This window comes from Cavia porcellus, unplaced genomic scaffold (assembly GCF_034190915.1).
Source record: "Cavia porcellus strain 051 isolate PalLab524CR breed Dunkin Hartley unplaced genomic scaffold, mCavPor4.1 scaffold_6, whole genome shotgun sequence".
Taxonomy (NCBI): Eukaryota; Metazoa; Chordata; class Mammalia; order Rodentia; family Caviidae; genus Cavia; species Cavia porcellus.
In genome coordinates this window covers 6,576,477-6,598,223 of record NW_026947489.1, presented here as the reverse complement: position 1 = coordinate 6,598,223, position 21,747 = coordinate 6,576,477, and the positions used below count along the sequence as shown (strand labels likewise).

Genomic DNA, 21,747 nt, shown 5'->3' with positions numbered 1-21,747 from the left:
CAGCGGACAAGGGGCTGGGTCTGCACCTGGACTCGCTGCCTCCCCAGCGCCAACCTCATTCCACACCTGCTTCTCCACATGGCTCTCACTTAAATTAACAAGCTGTGGAAGCGGCAGGAGACACTTACACAACACGGAGTGGGCAAGGGCGACTGCGTTTTGATTCACAAATACCTCAGCCTTTCTAAGCTTATTTTAACCCAAGCCATGCATTTATATGAAATTATAAAAGGCTGAGGGAATTTTAAAAAGCTGTGCTATGACCATCTCATCATCTTCCAATGGGTGGCTCTTAATTTTCAATAGTATCAAATGATTCTCTTCACTTCTAAAAATGGATAGTATTCAGTATCTTTCTCTATGTGGTTTAAAGAATTGTGGCTCACGATTCCTAAGTGTTTATCGCTTCTGCAAACTGCAGTTTATACATCTGAAGCAAATAGTAAACCTTCAAGCAATTGTCTCCTTTTTCACACACTTCGTTAATTGGTTCTTTTCTGTTTGTTCATTTCAAAACCATCAGCATCAACAACAACAACAACAAATCAGAACTACACATTGTAAGTCCTCTCTAGAGATAGAAACCGGAATTTAATTTTTAGTCTATTGATTATAGTAAATACCTGAAAATATCATATGTATGAGTGACACACAAATGATCTATTGGTGTGAAAACACTGTAGACAAATGATAAATTTTTATTTCTTGCTTGTGAATTATTTCCAACCACTCTACTAGCTACTAGGTTGGTTTATTTTCCCAGTAACACTGACCTAAACATTTTTGTCTCAGCTAAGACAGAGATTAAGAATCTGATGTTTTCAATAAAAGTACCTTCTTGAAGATTTTAGAATTACTACTCCACTCCACGTATTTTCTTTCTTTTTTTGGTACCGGGGATTGAACTCATGACTTTGGCCTTGCCAGGCAGGTGTTTATGCCACTGAGCTAGATCCCCGGTGACTCCATTTATTTTCTTTAAAAATTATTATTGATACATTTTGGCTCAATATTGATAAGAATTAATGCAGCAAAATCTCTCTTGTGCTCTGTGTATTTTTACTGGAGAATCAGTGGCTCTATTGCATATCCAACATAAAGACAATAGTAACAAAAACAATTTCATCACCTATGTCAACCCTTTGTTTTGCACTGAAAAAGTCTAAATACTGTCCAAGCAACAATCTGTCAAGTAACAGGGGCTACTCATGCCCTGTTACTGGTTGGCCAGCGCCAGGGGGCAGGTGGGCGGGGGGAGGAGGAGGTCAGCTTACCTTCCAGCAGGTCTCTGGCCAGACCAGGTTCTGCCCCCGTGGACCGAACAAAGTCTGACAGGACTGCGTCCATATCAAGCGTCATAGGGTCATGCAGAAGTGCTGCCCAGCACTCGGCTGAGGTGGGGGTTGGAAGCAGGCTAGAAACCATCCATCTGCGGGGAAATGGAGAAGAGCGTCTCACCACGGGCTGCAGGCTCAGGGGAGCAGGGCAGCTGCCGCCACCGGCTGGGGTACAGGGCTGAACAGGGTTGGGACAACTGCCTTGTTCTTCTTGTAAGACGATACATTAAAAGGCGTGCCATACGCAACAAGGGGTCTGAATGCTTGGGCCCTCCGACACTCACAGGCTGAAACCCAGCCTGCAGGTGAAGGTTCCGGAAGGTGGGGCCCGTTGGAGGGGACTGTGCCATGCAGTGGGGGCCTCACAGTGGGATTGGCGGCTGGCAAAAGAGGCCCCCCAGCCTTGTGGAGGATGTCATGATGGGCACCATCTCTGCACACAAAGAGGACTCCGACCAGACGGCAAATGCGCTGGTGTCTTGATGCGGGACTTTCCAGCCTCCAGGAAGGGAAGAATCAATTGATGTTGCAGCCATGTTAACAGAACAAGGCTATGGTCATCACTGACTCCAGTGCTTCCAATCTCAATAATCTATCACTTTCAGTGACAACTGGTGGGGTAACACACGATCAAATTTGCCAAAGCTGCCTGCTCACGTATCTACCCTCTCTAAGAATTGGCATAGTCACAGTAATAACCCACAGAATCCATAGGGAAAACAGATTCCTAAGCAGAATGACCCCAGTTGGTCGTGGACCTCAGCTAGCTTGACCCAATGCTTGGGGAGAAGCAACCATTGTATCAGACACAAGAGGGTCTCCCAATGTCAATAATCTAGGGGCTGCTGGTGGGTCTCAGTCCCAGCTACTAAACAGCACACAGACCTAGAACTGTGTTGAGAAGGGGTCAGTGAATTGTGGACTATGGTCAAATGTGGTTTGCCATCTGCTTTTATAAATAAAGTTTTATGGAACACAGCCACATTCCTTCATTTATACAACGTCTGTGGCTGTCTCTATACAAGGCTGAGTTGCATAGTTAAAACAGACTTTGTAGGGCTTTGAAGCCAAACATATTTGTCATTTGGGCCTTTTCAGAATTGTACCCCCAGTGGGATGAGTGTAAATCTGCTGCTCTCCATCCCTCAGACTGTCTCCCCTGGTGACAGTGGGGATGGCTTTGCTCAGTGGGTGGCTTGTGTGCAGCCACTGGGGCTCAGGAGCTGGTACCTCGGCCCCTTGTGACTGGCTGTGCACAGTGCTTCCCTCTCTGGGCCCATCCATGCCTCACATGCTTCTACGTGTAGTTTTATAAAAACTGGAAAAGTTATTTGACCTGATGTATGGGGTACCAATTAAGAAATTGCCTCCTTCCTTCTCCCCATGGACCAGAGCCTCAGCCTGCAGAGTCTCTTCTTTCGTCACCGCCACCTAGAGGACAAATCAGAGAACAATCAGAGAGCAGGGCACTTTACTCTCCTTACCTGGGAACCAGGACTTTGCTTCTGTTCCAGGAAGCCACAGCTGGGACAAGGCTGACCTCTGAATGCAGGTCCTCTGCCCTTCTGGGGGCCACAGGCACTTGCTGGCCAGTGGCCACCAGCTCCCACGGTGGGGGCTGGCGGGGCAGAGAGGCCTCTGCTCTGCTCATTTAGGGGAGCACTTGCCTTTCCACGAGTATTGCGTTAGCAGTGTAGGGAGCTGTAAAGTTCTCTAGTACATCCTACACCATCTTGTTTGATCAGTGCGCCTGGGGCAAAGCAGGCCTAAGGGGAAGCGCGTCACACTCACTGTCTGTAAGCCCTCGGCGCCCCCACACTAAGCGCACTCTCGCTGCTCCCTGCCTCTCTGACCCTTAGATTCCCCTCTCCACTCTGTTTCCCCTCAGTCCCTAGGACCATATCTTCTGATTCTAGGAGTGTAGCTGCTCTCAGGAGCTCCTCCAGGCAGAACTACAGAATGGACTTAATCTCTAAGACTGGCTCCTCTCACTTAGCACAGCAGCCTCGAGGTCTGGGCGTGCTGTAGCAGGGGTCAGCATGCGGTTCTCTCAAAGGCTGAGTAATGCGTGTGCGTTCACCACCTTTCTCCTACCCGATGGGCACCGAGAGATCTCAGCATCCTTGCAGCTCACCAGGCTGCCCTGCTGTGAAGCTCACAGGGGTTTCCTGCAGAGGCCGTGAGGGTCTGCATCTCCTCTGTGCCTTTTCCTTAATGAATTCAGACACAGCGAAGGACAGGCTCCAAATGCATGCTTTTGGGTAGCAAGAAGCTACTAGGCACATCTGCTTCAAGGCTGATTTTTTTAATGGAAAAAATGGTAAAACAAAATTTTGTAACAAAAAAAGAGAGTAACAATAGCTAATATATTATGTGTTGTCATTGTTAAAGTAGTTGCTCAGGGTAGAAGATATGCGCATAAAAATTTCTCCAATCGTTATTATCACAAGTCTTCCTTTTTAATGAACTAAGAGACACTAACATTATAATCGATTTGCAGTTTTTCTCTTTCCCTATCATCCTATTCTCACCCACCCATCATCTCTCCTTTTTCCTTTTATACAATTTCTTTCTATTTTATAATGTGTATTATACATTTTAGACCTTACTCTCTCAGTTTCTCACACCAGGGAGAGGATGTGATGCTCACACATGTGCGAGTCTGATATATTTCACTTATGAGTGTGGTCTCGAGTTGTATCCATTTACCTACAATAGACTCCAGCTTATCCTTCTTTATAGCTGAGTAATACTCCATTGTAGAAAAATACCATATCTTTTTATCCATTTCTCATTTGGGACGTTTCCAAGATTTAGGCACTACAAATAGTGCTGCTATAAACATGGGTGCACATATATTGCCATGGTATGATATTTTTAATTCTTCTGGGAAGATACCCAGAAGAGGAATAGCTGGGTGGATTGGGGCCTCTAATCCTACGTTTTTGAGGAATCTCCACATTGATTTCCACAGCGGCTGCACCAGTCTACACTCCCATCAGCAGTGGAGAAGAGTTCTTTTTCCCCACAGCCCCACCAGTATTTGTTTTTGGTTGATTTCTTGATGACAGCCATTCTTTCTGCGGTGAGATGGAATCTCAGTGTTGTTTTAATTTGCATCTCTTGAATAACCAGTGATGTCGAACATTTTTTTTCATAATTTATTTGCCATCTGTATTTCTTTATCTGAGAAGTCTGTGTTCATCTCTGATGCCCATTTTTGGACTGGGTCTTTGCATTTGAGAGGCCTGACGTTTTTAAATTCTTCATATCCTCTACGTGGAAGTCCTCTGTCTGAGGGACAATTGACTAGAATTTTTCCCACTCTGTGAGTTGTCTTTTCACTTGGTTGGTGATTTTTGTTGTGCAAAAGTTCAGGACTGATATCTGAAATACACCACCACGCCACAACACCAAGACCTCACCTTGGTGGTGATGACACAGGAGGATCTGGGCCCATGAGGGCCCTGGATCCCGCTCACACCAGCTGTCCCTGCCCTCCTGCCCCAGGCCACCTCTTCAAAGGGCACTACTGTGCCTGCAGATCCATGCGGCTGTTTCTCACGGCGTGGGGCCTGGCTGTAGGCTCTGCTTTTCTGCAACTTGCTGTGTATGCTGGCATCATGACAGAACATCTCCGGGGTCTTCACATCTGCCCTGGGAGCATGGGGTGTCAAGCTGTTGTCACTGTGACTTTGCTTAGGAAGGGTTCGACATGTGGACTCAGGAAATGAGGTCTCACAATCAGTCCCCTGGGGCTGCAATGGCTCTGCCATATACTGTCTGTGTGAACTCCGGTATGCTATTTCACTTCTGTGCCTCAGTTTCCCAATCAGCAGAAAAAGGATGATAGTACCTCATGATTACTATGGAATTTTAAGCAACATTTAATGTGCTGAAAGTCATTGGCCAATAGTACATGCTCAATAAATAGGAACCATTGCTCCACTATTGACAAGGACTCGGAGCCACCCCCCTCTTTCCAGGTCTCCAGTGAGCACCAGAATGCTTCTGGCAGAAAGCAGAGGCCTGTCGCTAGACTGTGGCCTGGACTCATGGAGAGTCCACGCTGGACAGGACCCCTGCCTTCGATACCATCTTCTTTCCCATTCACATGGAGCTGCTTTTACTCATCACTCAAGTAACCAGCCCTTCAGGTTAGGCCTCCTTTGTGGGGATTCTGTGAGCAGAGAGAGGCAGGTACCTCCAGGGATGCAGGGGTCCGAGACTGACTGCTGCATTTAGGAGCTCATTCGGGGATTTTCCTCGGTCTTCCTCTACCCACAGAAGTGAACAGGCTCCTCTTAATCTGCCTGACACCCCGTCTGCTTCTCCTTCTCACTCAGGAGTTCTGAGATTCCTAGGGTAAGTGCTTTGTTCCAGCCAAAACTACCTCCAGGCCCATTTTAGCTCTAGCTGTGTCATAGGGGTAAAGGCGGTAATGTACGTGGCCACACTTTGAAAATGATAATGTGCTCTGTGCCTACGAATGCCCGGCTGAGTCAACCCTCCAGAGCACACGCTCCTTTGTGAAGGTCTCTCAGTGTTCTCTGAACTGCAGCAATGGCCCCGCGGGTGCATTTTGCTGACGTACATCCATGGAACTGTGGCCTGGGTTGCATGGACAGACTGAGCAGGCTCTCGGAAGGAGAAATGTTGACATCTGTCCAGTTGATCCTGCAGATGGGGGTGTGCACCTGTGACTCCTTCACACCCTGCAGGACAAGAGGAAACCACAGCACTTCCCTTTCTTATCTTCCACAGTAGGGGTGAGTACGTACATGCTGGCAGAGTGCAGAACCTCAATACCAGAAAATAATCTGTTTAATTACTTTAAATCTATGTCAATAGTGGAAAGACCAGAGTATGTTCTTTTGGCATCATTTTATTTTATCCTTACTGCACTTTTGGAATGCAGGGCTGTTCTCACACTCATTGTTCAGATGAAAATACTGATATTTTGCTCATCAGGATGCATTTATATTCATCTTTTTTGAACGTAGCACTAAAACATCAAATCCTTTAATTTTACGCCCCCCGTGCGTTTTGCCCCTGTGGCCTCCCTAGCTACCCCCTCATCAGACACTGTGGGGTGCCAGGCACTGAGGAATCTGGAAAGAGTATGGCAGTGTCCACCTCAGGGCACCGGCCCCTCCAAGTTAGCAGAGCCGTCACCCGCGAGGTGCTGGCCACTCTGCCCTCCTCCCCTCCCTGGGCTGGAGACTGGCCTCCAGATGCTCCCCCATGCTTCTGTTCTGTGGCTGCCCAGGGGTCAGAACACAAACTTCTGCCTCTAAGCCACAGCGTCAGTCCCCAAGCATCCCAGCCTGTCACCTCCTGGGCTCCAGTGACAACGCCAGAGGATGAATAGGCTGCAGTCATGTTTTATTTGGGCTCCACCAAAACAGAAGCTCTAGAGCTTGGACTTTTAGACTGACAAGGTCAAGACAGAATGAGGCAATGGTATATATCTAAAAATGTTTTTTCTTCCCAAAGGCAAAGTAGATGAAGAATATGATAAATTCTAATGGACACATTACTCAGATCACAATGGTAATAACGGAAATTATTAACTCTCAGCCAGTCTTATGGTTTTATATCTCCAACTATTTTCCCCTCCCACATTACTTTAAACAAAGCCCAGACAAGAAGATGCGTTATGCACTTGTTAAAACTCCCTACGATGACTGCAATCATGTACTGTAAACAACTGCTAATAAACATAAAAATGTAAAAAGAAACTTTTTACCAATAACTATGTCAATAAACTCTAAGAAACTGTTTAAAACAAAACCACAATACCATTACCACAAGAAGAAAGTACCAAGTCTTAATAGAATTAATATCCAGATAGCAGGCAAATTTTTAATGAATCCCAGTGTTGTAATTTCATAGGACTTTTGTTCTTCTACTTGTTTGAACCAGGATTCAGATGGACGCCCACCTGTAAGGGGCTGATATATCTGCTTTAATCCACAAGCTTTTCTCCTCCTCCTTCTGCGTTCTCTCTTCTGCTTGTTGAAAACCCTGATCGTTTTTCTTGGAGCATTTTCTGCTCTCTGGTTTTTATGACTGGTCGCTCCCGCTGTGTTCTGTGGCCTCTGCACCTCCGGCACACTGGTAATTTGATACAAACACTTGATAAAATTCAGGTTCAATTTTGGGCAGGTCTCGGGTGCTGTCTCCATCAGGTGGGACCCAGTGTCTGAGTAGCTCTGTGACGACAGCAGCCACTCATGGTCCCTGCCTGGACCAGCAATCCATTCTTTAGGAGTCGCACACACTCAAAGTACCATGCTTTTATCCCTTCTTCATTTACTACCTGAATTTCTTTCATAAAAGCGAACTTTTGCTAATCTCTTCAGTCACCCAGTGGTAGGCTTCAAATAAAAATGCAAGATAAATGGTTTGTTTCCCACTTTTAAACTTTCTGAGTTGGTCTGCTTGTTTCTCCAAAGATAATCAATTCATTTTCTTTTTGGAGATATAAGTTTGAGTAGTAGAGCATACGCCTAGCACACACGAGACCCGGTCTTAACCCTCAGCACCAATTCCTGGGTTCCCACATTTTGATGCCGCTCAGTGTGCTCAGTATGGGTACCGCTGTCATCTTTATTGATGCTCAGTTTGACAGCTGGGAGGAGGGTGGAATGAACAGGCAGAGCACGGGGATTTTAGGACTGTGGGCCTCTTCTGCCTGATGATGTCAGGGCACACGCATGGTGTTGTACTTGTTCAAGCACACAGGATGCACAGTACGAAGCCTGATTTAAACCCTGGACTCCAAGTGACTATGAATCCATGTCCGCTCATCAGTTGTATGAAGTGCAGCGCTCTGTGAAGGCTGTGGATAATGGGGAGCTGGTAGGGGGCAGGTGGAAGCACATGTCGCTTTGTTCTGTTTCACTGAAGCCAGAGATCCCTGAGGCACATCCATGGTTTCCAACAGACCTACTTTGATTCGCAGGTCACCATTCTCCCTCCTTCTCTTTACAGTGGAACACAGAATCCTCAGAGTACTCAGGCCAAAAACATCTGATGCTTTCAAATACACTGAGCACACAGATGCACGGCTGCAAGTAAATCAGCTCCTTAGCTGACGTTTAGTTATATCTTACATGATTTTGCTCCTGGTGTGGAAAGGAGGAGGAAATATCTCTTCTAAAATTTAACTTTGGGTCAAAAATCACACGATCACCTCAACAGATGCATAAAAAAGTGTTTGACAAATTCCAACATCCACTCATGATGAAAATCCTACAGAAAATTGGAAATATTCCTTCATGTGATCAAAGCCATCTATGATAAACCAACAGCTAACATCGTATTAAATGGTCAAAAAACTGCAATATTTCACTCTAAAATCAGAAACAAGGCAGAGACTTCATGATCAAAAACCAGATCCCGTGGTAAATACTACAAAGAATCAATAACTAGGATCTCATTGTATTATTAACCTTTTGCAAGACAAAAGAAACCACCAACAGAGTGAAAAGACAACCTATAGAATAGGAAAAAATCTAGCCACTTGTCTCTCAGACAAAGGATGTCTATCTAGAACATACATAGAATTAAAGCTATAACAAATGCTGGAGGAGCTTTGTCTACTGTTGGTGGGAGTGCAGACTGGTGCAATCACTGTGGAAATCAGTGTGGAGATTCCTCCAGAACTAGAGGTCCCATTCAACCCAGCTATTCCTCTTCTGGGTATCCCCCCCAAAGAATTAAAACATCATACTACAGCAATATATGTTCACCCATGTTTATAGCAGCACAATTTGTAATAGCCATGTCATGGAAACGACCTAAATGCCCACTGACTGAGGAATGCATAAAAAGGTGTGGTATTTTATACAATGGAGTACTACTCAGCTGTAAAGAAGGATAAACTGGAAACTTTTATAGAGAAATGGATGCAGCTTGACACCATACTCACAATTGAAATAAATCAGACACGCATGTGTAAACATCGTATCATCTCCCTGATGTGAGAAACTGAAAGAGTAAATAAGGTCTAAAATGTTCAACAGATGCTGTGAAATGGGAAGAAACTGTTCAAGTAGAAGGAGACACTGGGGTAAGGGAAAGGAGAAGGGAAGGAAGGGAAAAGGAAAAAATAAAAAATACATATAGCTAAGTTGGTTACACTGCTAGCTTTCTTAGTTCAATGAAAAGTCTGTGCTAATTCATTTGAACAATTTTTCATGTCTGTGTCTTGTATTCTAACAACATTGAAGATCATGATACAAGAGGTGTTAACTATTGTTGCTTTCCTATTGTTTTGGTTTGAATTTTTTAATTTTTAGATTTTCTTTATAATGAAAAAGATCAGATTCACCTTAGAGAGGAGCAGCAAGTGTGGGGGACACCAAGGCTTTCTCTCAGGTGCACTGAAATGAGACTCTAACCAGGGACGCACTGAATCCTCCAAGGGCTCCTTTGTGGGCATGGCTGGCGACTAGGGGCTAGAGAGCGCTCCTTCAGCACCGCTGGGACCTCACACACAGACTAAAAGACTTAAGTAGCCACACGTACGAGTCATCCCAAATCGGGAGGGGAAGCTGGAACCTGGCGTGAACTTCGTGAGGCCGGAAACACGGGGACGTCTGCTGTGGCTTGCAGAGAACCAAAGCCTCAGTGCTCAGCACGTCTGAACCCTGCAAGGATCACCTGGCCCTTGTCAGCTGTGTCACCGCATCCTTGACACTGCAGCAGAACTTCCCCCGCCATCACGATCCCCATCTCGGGAACATCTGCAAGATGTCCTTGCTGTGAGAGATTTACGCTGCTATTTTCCAGGCTCTCAGATCTAGCTGCTACACTGGTGTGAAATATGTGTCTGAATCAGACCAACGACCCCTCAGCAAGGGCCTTGGGAGAGGCCAACAACTCACTAATCACGGTCACACTTCTGCTGTTCATGTCGTTTTATTCAGCTTTTTATCTGGGTAAAGACATCTCTGCTAGAAGAAAAAGCAGCTCTCGGGTCGAGGTCTTTTCCCAGCCACTTGCTGTGCTGGAAAAGGAGCACTCTGAGAACTGACCGGCCACCCCGCCTGTTTCTGGGAGGATGTCCCTGCAGGCCAGGGCTTACATTTTATTTGTCTTACATAATGAGTTAGCACACAGCAGATGCTAAATAAGTACACTGAGTAAATGAACAAATGCAAAATGAAAACCCTAAACTCAGCTTTCTGCTCCATTCTGATGGGTGGACATGGAAGCAACCATAATTCTACTCAGATGGGAATAAACATGGCACTATTTTCTACAAGCAGACTTACCAGAATTCAAGGAAGAACAGTTTCCGCTGCCTGGCGGAATCAGGAGAAGAAACCTGAAGACACAGTGAAAAGTTTCCCCCTTATTCTTCAACTTCCTTTCTCTTTCTCCTTTTAAAAATTCTTTCCTGGAGCTAGGGATTGAAGCCCTGGTGTTGCCCTTGCTAGGCCAGTACTCGGCCACTGAGTTGCGCTCCCCACCCAGGGACTTTCGTTTTTGTTTTTGTTCTGATGCGTGCACCTTTTAAGCTGAGGGTGTGCGGGCCTGGTTTACGTGAAGACATTCACTTACCCAGTGGGAGGGACAGACTGAACGGAAAAGCTCTCTCTTGTGTACCTGTCCCCTGCTTCCCATCCTAAGCAACTGAGCGGTACCTGCCAGCACCCACCCTCCTGGGGGCCTAAACCCCGACAGTCGGAAAGAGCAGGAACACCGATAACATCCTTGAGCATTTGCACCAGCCTTAGCCCAGCTTTGGACTTTCATTATGTTTTCATACAAACACCTACTTGTTCTAGCCAATGAAGTCAAATGTTTGAACAGATGTGTAATTGATAGATGACAGCAGAATGATTTGGAGACCAACACTAGAAAAGCACCAGAAGAAAGAAAATCTAAGGTGAGTATCACTTATAAGTAGCTGTAACACTTAAAAAGGCAAATGACCAAATGCATCTAAACTATAGCAAATGGGTAAAAACACAAAGAAAGGCCCTGGATATGCAGCAACTGCCTTCTCGTGGGTCCCTGGTATCAAAGTTTACTGAGGCAGAGGCAGTGTCTGGGAGTTCGTAGAGATGCCCACGTGATCCCCGTGATGCTCGCACTGGACTCACATGAGAGGGAAATAAATCCGCCTCTTACCAGGTCTTATAGTGCTGCTCTCCGTTACTAACAGCCAAACAGTGCTGATGCCCGTATGTTTCATTAACAAGTGCATGAAGAAAAACCATATGGTCATCTCAAAAGATGCCAAAGTTCACATCTGGTTCTTCTAACAGTTTTTGGACAAAGCAGGAAAAGAAGGAATCTCCTTTTTTGCTAAAATATAATGACCCTAAACTTGAAAGAATGATCAACCCTAATAATGAAAACTTTAGGATTATCTTCCCTAAGGTTCGGGACAAGCTCCTTCCCATTAGGACAAGTGAAAAAATTTAAATGGCTGGAACCAGATCAAAAGGCAAAAATCAATACCTTTCTTACACACTAACATTAACTAGATCATTTTAAAAACAATAGAAAAATCCATTTTTTAGTAGCCAACACCAAAAGAGTACTACCATTCAATGAGGGAAAACCCAAAAATAGGAGAACTTTCATTTTGTCTTTTTGCAGAAAACAATAAATCTTCACCTAGGAATAGAATGGAGTTTAAGTGAATTATGGGGAGACAGCATTTTAAAGATGCCAGTTCTCACATTTATAATGCATTGCATACTATCTCTATGTAATTTTTCGGTAGAAAACAAGCTCCGAAACTTATAATAAGCAATATATTTCAAGTCAGTTTTGAGAAGGTACAAAGTGGGTGTGTCCTGCCAAAGTGAGCATCAGTAAAGACCAGCGAGGGTGCAGAACTTGTCCTTCCACACGTCACACACGAAATGTGTCTGGGTAAAGTAATGGCAGAGCCAGGAGCACTGGGGAGCAGACACGAGGTGTGGCGGGGCAGGATGACTAGGACATGACCCTAGCACAGGTCCTCAGTGTCCTATCCACGACCCACGCCCTCTCTGCCACCTGATACGAGCTTTTGTTCATGGCTGCCACGTACTCAGCCCCCTGGAGTCGGGCAGGATTGGAAAAGAACACGACAGCTCTGATCTCTGCGCCATCGATCTTGCCTGCAGGCCAAAGCATCCTGCGCTCAGTTCTCCTTCCACAAATCCCTAAACTGCAAGAGGCAGTCTGCAAGGCTCCTCGGGGCGAGCATTTTGCTTTTCTAATAGATGAAAGGGGCATTCAAATCCCGACAGAGAATCCTCATAGATCTCCCCCGCCTTGAAGTGGTGGCACACACGAAGCCACTCTGGCCTGTGACCGTGAGGGCAACGATGAAAGCATTTCAGACATGCTGCCTGGCGTCACTGGACAGCTACTCAAGGCCAGCACCGACTTCAGACTGTGGAGAGGAAATCCAAGTTTCCGATGAACTCTCTGGTCGCCTGAGGCTGTGAGCATAGCAAACCACTGGACCAGTGCCTGTGGAAATCCCAAACTGATGGGAGTCCCATTGTATGGGGAAAGACCATACAATCAGTAAATGGCAATCCATTTGGAAAAAATGACATTGGATTTCTTGAATCAGACAGTGACCAACCGATTCCACAGGGGTTGAATAAGAAATAGAACTATTTAATAACTACCATTGCCTATTAAGTAAGAAGTAAAACTGTAAGTGGATCAGAAGGAAAAGTATAGGTGAGCATGTCTGCGACCTTGACCTGGGAAAGCCTGCCAGAGACCCTGCCTGACGTGGCCACACCCCCTTCCTGCACAGGTCTATGTTACACTTCCTGCTGTCCCGTGCAGGCAGATGTGACTCTGGGACTATATTCCAGGCTGGTGGAGTGTGATGTGGAAGTGATGTGGTCATTTCAAGGCCTGGCTCCTAATATCCTCTGGGCCCGTGTATCTCTGAGGTGTTGTTTGCTAGCTCACTGCAGAGGGTTCAGTGGAGGGTGTGGGGTGCTGGGCAGGGTGCAGCTTTGGATGGAAGGAATGGCTGAGTGCTGAAGCCAGCACATGAAGCCAAGCTCTCCACACTGATGGCATTTGGTCAGTGCACGACACGGAGCAGAACTGTGCTAGGAAGCAGCAGGCTTTGCAGGGATGTTCGTCCAAACATTTAGCTGGCACTGACCCCTGCAGAAAGCTCTCCAAAGAGAAAAACTCAAAAGCTCATCAAAATTTGATAAAACAGATACTGGGGAAAAAACAAAGATGATAAACTTATGAATGACAAAAATATAATAAAAATGTCATCGTTAAGAATAAGGGAGATTTTGGAAGTTATATAATAAACAAGGGGTTGGCATTCAGCATACATGCTGAACACTCCCAAATAAGATGACATACAGACCAATTAAATTAGCAAATTACATAAATGAGCAATTTACAGGAAATGCTAATGACCAGTCAACCAATGAACAGAAAATCAACCCCAGTAACCATGAAGGAATATAAATTAAAGTACAAGATGGCCACTAACTATGCCTACCCACTGTCCCCGTAACCAGCAGAATAAATGTCTGCAAACACTGATCCTTAGTGACATTAAACAGGTACTTTTCCGCACTGCCAGTGGGAATATTCTGGAATATTGCTGAGGCCATTTTTATATTCTTGGGGGCACTTTCCAGTATATAATTTTTTTTAATGACGTATCTTTTAAGTCTACAATTCTGTCTTTTGGTTTTTTCCTTAGATGACATCTAGGTCATAAGCACAGTGACACATGTCTTGAGAATGTTTTGTGCAGCATAGATAGAAGTATAGAAAAAATTATCAATATGAAAATAGCCAAATCAAGTGTGGTACATCCAATATATGAAATATACTCTAGGTGTCAATATTAAACCTTCCCTAAGGCACATGAGAATATTCATATATTAGGGTATGTAGGCTAATAGAAAAATGTTCAGCAGGAGTCACCTGGTGTTACGGCTTGCGTCTAGACATCACCCAAAGTTTCAGGCAGTCATAGGCAGGACTTTTTCAGAGGCGGATGGACCCGGAGCATGTGTTTGCTTCATGGTACAATGCTAGGATTAAGGGTGGGTGATTACTAATCAGTCCACTGATGGCTGGGCACCACCCTAATCCCAGGAGCCTGGATGTAAGGGACAGAACGAGGTCAGTCTTCTGCCTTGCATGCTTACTTCTGTCTTCTGCTTGCCATGAACTTGTTCCTCTCTGCGATGTCCCCTTGCCAACCCTGCTGGAGCCAGCTGATTGTGGACTGAAACCTCTACAAACTGTGAGCTAAATAAATCTTTTCCCTTTTAACTCTGGGTGTTAGGTATTTTGTCTCAGCGATTAGAGAAAAGTAGCTAAGAGACCTGCTGACTCCAGGAAGATACTGTCTAGAAATGATTTCTCTGTCACAGAGCTTGACGCAGAGAAAAACATTAACAGGTGTTAGTTTATTTCCCTTCATTCCTTTATTTCTTTATTCCTACAATGAATGTGCCAAAGATACCAGAACCAAATCAGCCACAGTCTCTGCCTTCTAAGACTATCCAGGCTGGCGGTCTGAATGAATTAAAGAAGTAGTTCCTTTCCTGGTGCTCAGGGCTGTGTAAGAGGCTGACTGGTGTAGAAACACATGAGTAGGAACTCACCCCAAATAATGTTAAGTAGCCCTTTACTCATTTATAAATGCAATGCAATCATAGTCAACATCACAACAAGATTCCTTGTAGACACCAATAAGGTTGAGTCTAAAATTTATATTTGAGGAGAACTAAGTTAGCTAAGAAAATGCTAAAAAGGAACCAAGCCGGAGGACTTGTACCACCCAGTTTTAAGATGTAGTTTACAACATTTGGGAGGCTGAGGCAGGAGGACTGCTGAGAATTTAAGGCCAGTCTGGGCTACGTAGTGAGTTCAAGGACAGCCTGGACTACACAACGAGATCCTGTCTCAAAAAACAAACAAACAACCAAAAAATAAAAAGCAAACAAAAAAGATGTGTTTAAACATATTGGGATCAATGTAGTAAAATATTGGGGAAAGAATAGGTTTCATTGGAACAGAAAACTGACTACTGACTTGTATAAAGATGGCCCAGTGAAGAAATGATAGAATTTTAAACAAATGGTGCTGGAACAGACAGACACTTATATTTTTTAAAAAACCTTTAAATTAAATCTCATACCACATGTAAAAAATCAGCTCTAAATGAATCACTTGTGCACATGTTCAGTTACCTGTGTAAGCATGTGCATGAGTGTGCACACATCTGTGTGCTAGTGTGTCTAAGTGTGAGTTGTTGGGCGCGGCAAGGAAGGGTGTCTCAGGAAATGTGTGTCAAATTTCCAGGGGGATGGACAGTTGCCCACAGGGAAGTTGTCAGCCCACAGGAGGAGGTGAAGCAGCTGTTTTCCGCTTTAAAAGAAAATATTTAAATTTCACAAGCACAAGAGAATTTCCACTTCAGAGCTTGTTAATAGGCCCCCTAGTTGAATATTTATATGTAAGTGACCTATAAAATTCAGTGTTCTATCTGTTGAAGTAGAACAAGTCAGTTTGTTCAAACAAACAAACAAAAATAGAATGCATCCATTGTCATGGATAAATCTCAACATTTCAAATAGATAACATCAAGATAGATGGGTCACTTTCAGAGTCCATCCAGGTTTCTATAATCTGGCAACTCTATAAATTAACATATTATCTGCTGTTTTCTTTGCAAGTCATCTAGAGTTTCACTTTGGGTCACTAAAACATTTATAGAAATAAAAAGCCACACAGGTATTCATAAAAAGCTGGAGACACTGTACACCTAGTCTCTGATCTTCACTGTCTCATCCTTGAAATACGGACTGCACTTTCTATCTTCACACGCTCGAGGCGGTCACTCTGCAGCACAGAGCCTGGTACAGAGTGGACAGGACTATTGTTGCTCATGCTGTTATCAGTGTACCCATTTTCCAAGGTATTCTTAAGCTAATAACCAGGAAATCTAATAAACCCTTTTGGAGCTACATTTATTCAGAAGATTTGCTTTGGGCAACTTTTGTGTCCTAGGAAGGGAGCTCATACTTCTTAAAAGATTCTTTCTGTATTGAAACTGATAAACAGGAAGCCCAAATTGATGGGACCCACTATTCAAGTCAAGAAACTGCATTTTAAGCAGAAAATTTATTTGTCCTCACTCCCTTGAGAAAAGAATGGTGAAACCAATTTCACTCCAACACCAGTCCTTGGCTCAAGGCCAGACAGGCTGCGCTGCGGCCTGGCGGAGATCATTCCAGCAAGTCTGAAGCGATTGATTGCAACCAAGGAAGCTCCTTGCCCTCTGCCAAGCATGGAGCGTTTCCTCTTGAACGGCACGACATCCCTACATGCGTCCTCCCTCTGACTTCTGCCGCTCTAATCAATGTCAAGGACACATCACAGCTGTGGGGACAGGGAATTGACATGGAGCAGAAATTAAGCAAGGAAGATGAACAAGAGGGTAGAAGGAGGAGGGGAGGGGGAGACAGAAGAGAAAAAAATCAGCAAGGATGGAGCTGAGCTCTCCTGAGAAGCACACACTCAAGTGCGACTGCAAATATAAATTTCCTGGATGCTGTGTTGGCTCCCTATTGCGGTGAAGCAGATTACTCCCAAATTTAAGGACTTAAAATAACATATATTTATAGCCTCATAGTTTATGTAGGGCAGGTATCAGACTGTAGCTTAGCTGGGTAGCCGGTTATGGGTCCCTCCCAAGGCTCCAACACTAGGGACTGAGCTTCACCCTGAGCTACACCCTGAGCTACATACCTGGCCCGGCCCTTGTTTTTTTTTTTTCTTTTAATTTTGAGACAGTGATTCATTAGGTCACTAAGTTGCCAGGCTGGGCTCAAAATTGTGGTCCTTGCGCCTCAGCTTGTCAGAGTGCTGGGATTACATATGTGTGCCACCACGCCCAGTTACAATCCAAATGCTGGCTGGGGCTGAAGTCCTCTCTGCAGGTCAGCTGAAGAAGACTCGTCTTCCAGGCTTCTTCTGTGAACACTGGCTGGACTGTGTTTGACAGCTGCTGAGTGAAGAAATGAAGGTTCCTGCCATGCGGGCATCTGCATAGGGGAGATCACAGAATGACACCTGCCTCTTGCGAATGACCATATGAGAAGGGTCAGTCCAAGTGTGACCAGAAGGGCAGTCAGCCTTCCTGAACTGATCTGGTGGTGACAACCCATCACCTCCGTTGAGCACGAGCAGGTTGAGGGATGAGACACCAGGAGGATGGAGTGAGTGTGTTTATGTGAAACCAGAGACATGATTTTTAACTGGCTTCAGTCATCTCATGGACTTTTGTATTATGGCTGAAACTAGGAAATAAAATGACACAGTGGTGTCTCCAAGGAGTGGGTCACAGGATCAGGAAGACAGGCGGCGTCTGGTCAGCAGGGAGCAGGAGGTGGGGGAGACTTCCGGGGTGCTAGACTGTGGCCCCTGGGTCCGCAGGGCACAGACTCTGTTCTGGTGACCACAGGTGGTTCACCCCGGGAGGCAGGGCACAGGGCGCACACACAAGGCCCTTCTGCTGGTGAGCGTCCGTGGGAGCATCTGCCCTTGTCCGCTCTTCACGGTCACGGGAAAGAAAACCAGGCATGTAAAACTTTCAGAAGAAGCAGCATGTTTAGGGTACGAATATATTCTTTTTTTTAAGATGATCTAGTCCACAGTTGCATGTACTTTCTAAACTAACCTATTCTTTCACAAGTTGTTTACATTAAAAGGAGTTAGTTTTTATTAAATTGTAGTTGAATTTCAAAACATTCTCAAGGAAAATTCACTCTACGTCCACAGAGTGTGTGTGAAGTCACAGCGACTAAGTCTAAACAGGTATCTCAACGCAATTCAAACTAAACTCAGGCTGGTGAACCTGCAGATCAGAGAGACCTGGGCAGAGGGAGGAGAAGGTCAGAAATAACCAGAAGGGCAGAGTACTTCACTGGACACTCCTCACTGGCATGTGCGGTCCATCTCCGAGGTTTCGCTTCCTTTGTGACCACCTCAGTGTGAAATCGAGCTGGGCCTGCTGGCATGCACCTAGGTCCCAGGGCTCAGGGAGCCCCAGACCAGAAGATCACAATTTCAAGCCCAGGCTGGGCAGTTTAGCAACTCGAGACCCCATCTCAAAAACAAAACAACACACAAAAAATCAAAAACAAAAACAATAAAACAAAACAAAACATGCTGGAGTTGTAGCTCAGTGTGAAGGCTTTGGTTCAATCCCCAGTACCCACCACCTTACACACACCACACACACACACACACACACACACACACACACACACAGACACACACACACACAGAGGTGGTAACTTTCAGATGGGATCATCTGATCCTGGGGAACCCCTGCCTTGATATTTATCAGTGTCTTTGCCATTGGTCTTGTAAAAGATTTCAGCCTCGAAGCAGCATCTGAGTTACTGTCAGCCCATCCTTTCTGCGTCTGACAATAACTAACAGCCAAAGCCAGGCTCCGCCTTGCACAGATGCCTCCCGGGGTGGCTGCTTCTAGGCTCCTATTTTTCTGGACACTGAAGACTTGGGAGGAGAAGTATTTGCTCAAGGTCGCCGTGTCTGTGTAGGTCAGAGAAGAGATGAACACTAGACAGTCTAATTTCAGAGCGCTCCTCTGGTCTGTCTGGACACACTCCCCTGTGGGGTGATCTCACACCCACAGCAAATGTGAAAGATGAAGGACCGTGTATCAAGGAAAGTCTGACCCTGAGTCACTGACAAATCAAAAATCACAGTACAACTGCGAAGGGCTACCAAAGCCATGGGATGCAAATCAGCTGCGGAAAAGGGTACTCATACGGTGCCAAAGCTCGCCCCAGACGGCACTGCTAATTAGGACTCTGTAAAAGGAAAGTATGGCTGAAACTTCTCTAGTGGAGAGGAAGGACTTAGCATCATCAGGACCAGGTCAGAAGACCACGGTACGGGCTGACATGGTAAGCGCGGGAGATGTTTATTTAAATCTCAGAGTGAGAACACTGTCAGACAAATCCAACTGTGAAGCTCTCTACAAAACAAGTGACTTAGAGTCTATCAGCTTAATGGAGCTGGGTGTGGTGGCACAAGCACAGCCTTGGCAACTTAGCAAGACTCTGTCTCAAAAAAAAAAAAAAATTAAAAAACAGCCGGGAATGTAGTTCAGTGGAGAAGTCCTGGGTTAAATTCCCAGTACTGTAAAATATCTATCTATCTATCTATCTATCTATCTATCTATCTATCTTTTCAAGTTATACACACAATTATGAAAGATACAAACAAAGACAGGGCCTTGATTTAGAATGAAATAGATATAATTAAATTCTGCGCATGGCACCTACTTGAAAGCCAGGCAGGGAAAAAGCAATATGATGATGACTTTTAGGACAACTAAGGGTATCTCAATGGGGATGACACATGAATCATATTTCCTTATCAGTGCTAAATTTCAGATACTAGTATTCTAGCTTTCTAGAGGATGCTCCAGTCTAAGAAGGTCCATGCCAAACGATGTCATGATTCATTTTCAAATGTTCCTGACAAAATAACTGAACACACATCACGCATCACGCACGTTGTCGATGTACCTTTCTGGTCTCTCTGTGTGTAAACAACTGGTAAATCTAAGACATACCAGTTTTCATGTGAGTCCTTTAACTTTTCTCTGGATCGGAAATTTTCCCTCATCAAAATTAGGCGAAAAGGTTCACGAAATTGTTTAAGAGACGTAAGGGCTCTGTTCCTCTTCTAAACTCAGCTGCCCAGGCAGAGTGAAATGCAGTTCTCAGGTCCCTCTCGGGGGCCGGGTGAGAGCAAACACTTACTTTACAGGGGTGCAGCCCTCATGTCCAGGGCTCCGTCCTCAGAGCCCCCAGGGCGCTGTCCTTAGCCACGCGGACTGCACTGAGCTCCCGCGCTGGCCCTGGCCCCCGGCGTCTCCAGCGCAGGACGCACTCTCTGGACACCTGTGCGCTCCGGAGCCCAGGGACCGTCAGGCCTTCGGGCCAGCACCGCAGGGTCCCCGAGGGACGTGGCCCATTTTCCCTGAAGCGGAAGGTGTAAGCGCAGCCAGTGGACGTCTGCAAAAGGGAAGAGGACAGAAGGTTCACGGTGCTTGGAAAGGGAGTTTGGAATTTCCATGTCAGATGTTACTTCTTGCTATTTTAAAATTAAATGGGAATCTCTAAAATTCAAACACAATTTTACACATGTGATATGCTCACCAAACAGTCCAGGGAGTGAATTCTGCTTCAATGTCCATCTTAACCTTTCAGTTTTAAGTGAATATTGGTTGGCATTTAAAAAAATTTTCTCTGAGCAGACTTCAGACAAGCAGTTTTGGGGTCAGAACCCCAAAAAGCTGCCGATATGCAGGGGAAGCAGGGCTCCCACTGGGGTCGGGGAACCCAAGTTTGACTCTGGAGATTCGTGGAGAAGGGCAGCGCGATCCACCGGATATTTGGAAGTGAGAGGCCTCCTGCTGACCCACACTGCAGAGCACGGGGTCCTGGCTTGGGCTGAGGGGGCCCGAGGGACCCCAGGGCCACAGTGCTGGTCACACCCAAGCCCCCACGTGTGGTGTTTCCCGATGGAGAGACTCTCCTGTGGTAGCTCTTACCCAGACGGCCCTTTGGGTGGACACTGGGTCCAGTCCCTGCCTAGTGGCTGAGAGAGGGGACAGTCCTGCCCGCTCTGCACTTTGCTCAGCCTCTACCACGTGGGGCCCCGGAGTCTGCTTTCCAGGCGACAGCACCCAGGCCCCCCTGCTCCCCAGCACCCTTGTCCTGTGAGCACCCTCCACCTCTCCAGGAGGTCCACGGCAGCAGGGCCAGCAGGCTTCCCGGAGAGCCTTTCCCACAGCACGGATCCTGCGCCCTCATAAGCACCGCCAGTCCGCGTCCACTAATTCAGAGCCAGTGTGGTCGCTGGCTCTGTGGGCGGGGGTGGGGTTGGGGGGGGGTTTGTGTCCCACCCCAATTCTCTGGCTCCCTCGTGAATTCTAGCTCTCCTGAATCCCATGTTGCTACCGATGTTGTGCAAAGCTGCATTTTTATAATTTTAACTTTTTAGGTCATTTTATCTCAACTACGTCTCATCTAATACCTTATAGGGAAAATTGAGTGCTTTACTTAATTTCCAATTCTATATTCTTGAAATGGGAAATTTAACCTGCTCCCACCTAGTCTTGGCAGGGTGTGGGAGCACAGCAGGGGGACAACTGGTGGATACGGAGCTTTCTGTGTCACCTGACTTTATGTTTGCTCCTCCAATTATCTTCTTCTTGCTTTCTTTACGATTTTAACTGACTTAATTGGTCCAATTTTTCCTCTTAGCAATTCTCAAAAGTCACATTTTATTTTTCTTCTAGTAATTCCTTTAAATTTATGAAATACATTCATATATT

The 21,747-nt window shown here is 45.6% G+C and overlaps 1 protein-coding gene across 5 annotated transcripts in view; it reads right to left on the bottom strand.

The window, feature by feature from the left end:
* The window catches only part of Otud7a (OTU deubiquitinase 7A), a 293,689-nt gene that overhangs the window by 112,561 nt on the left and 159,381 nt on the right, over nucleotides 1–21,747 (bottom strand). For 4 of the 5 annotated variants that reach the window (XM_063249840.1, XM_063249839.1, XM_063249843.1 and 1 more), the window contains exons 2-4: nucleotides 20,168–20,422; nucleotides 2,674–2,768; nucleotides 1,275–1,429 (exon numbers count right to left, since the gene is read on the bottom strand). In XM_063249840.1, the coding sequence (XP_063105910.1) occupies nucleotides 1,275–1,425 (151 nt within the window). In that variant the 5' untranslated portion in view covers nucleotides 1,426–1,429; nucleotides 2,674–2,768; nucleotides 20,168–20,422. The remainder of the gene's footprint in view (nucleotides 1–1,274; nucleotides 1,430–2,673; nucleotides 2,769–20,167; nucleotides 20,423–21,747) is intronic. The other variant, XM_063249842.1, reaches the window with a different exon arrangement.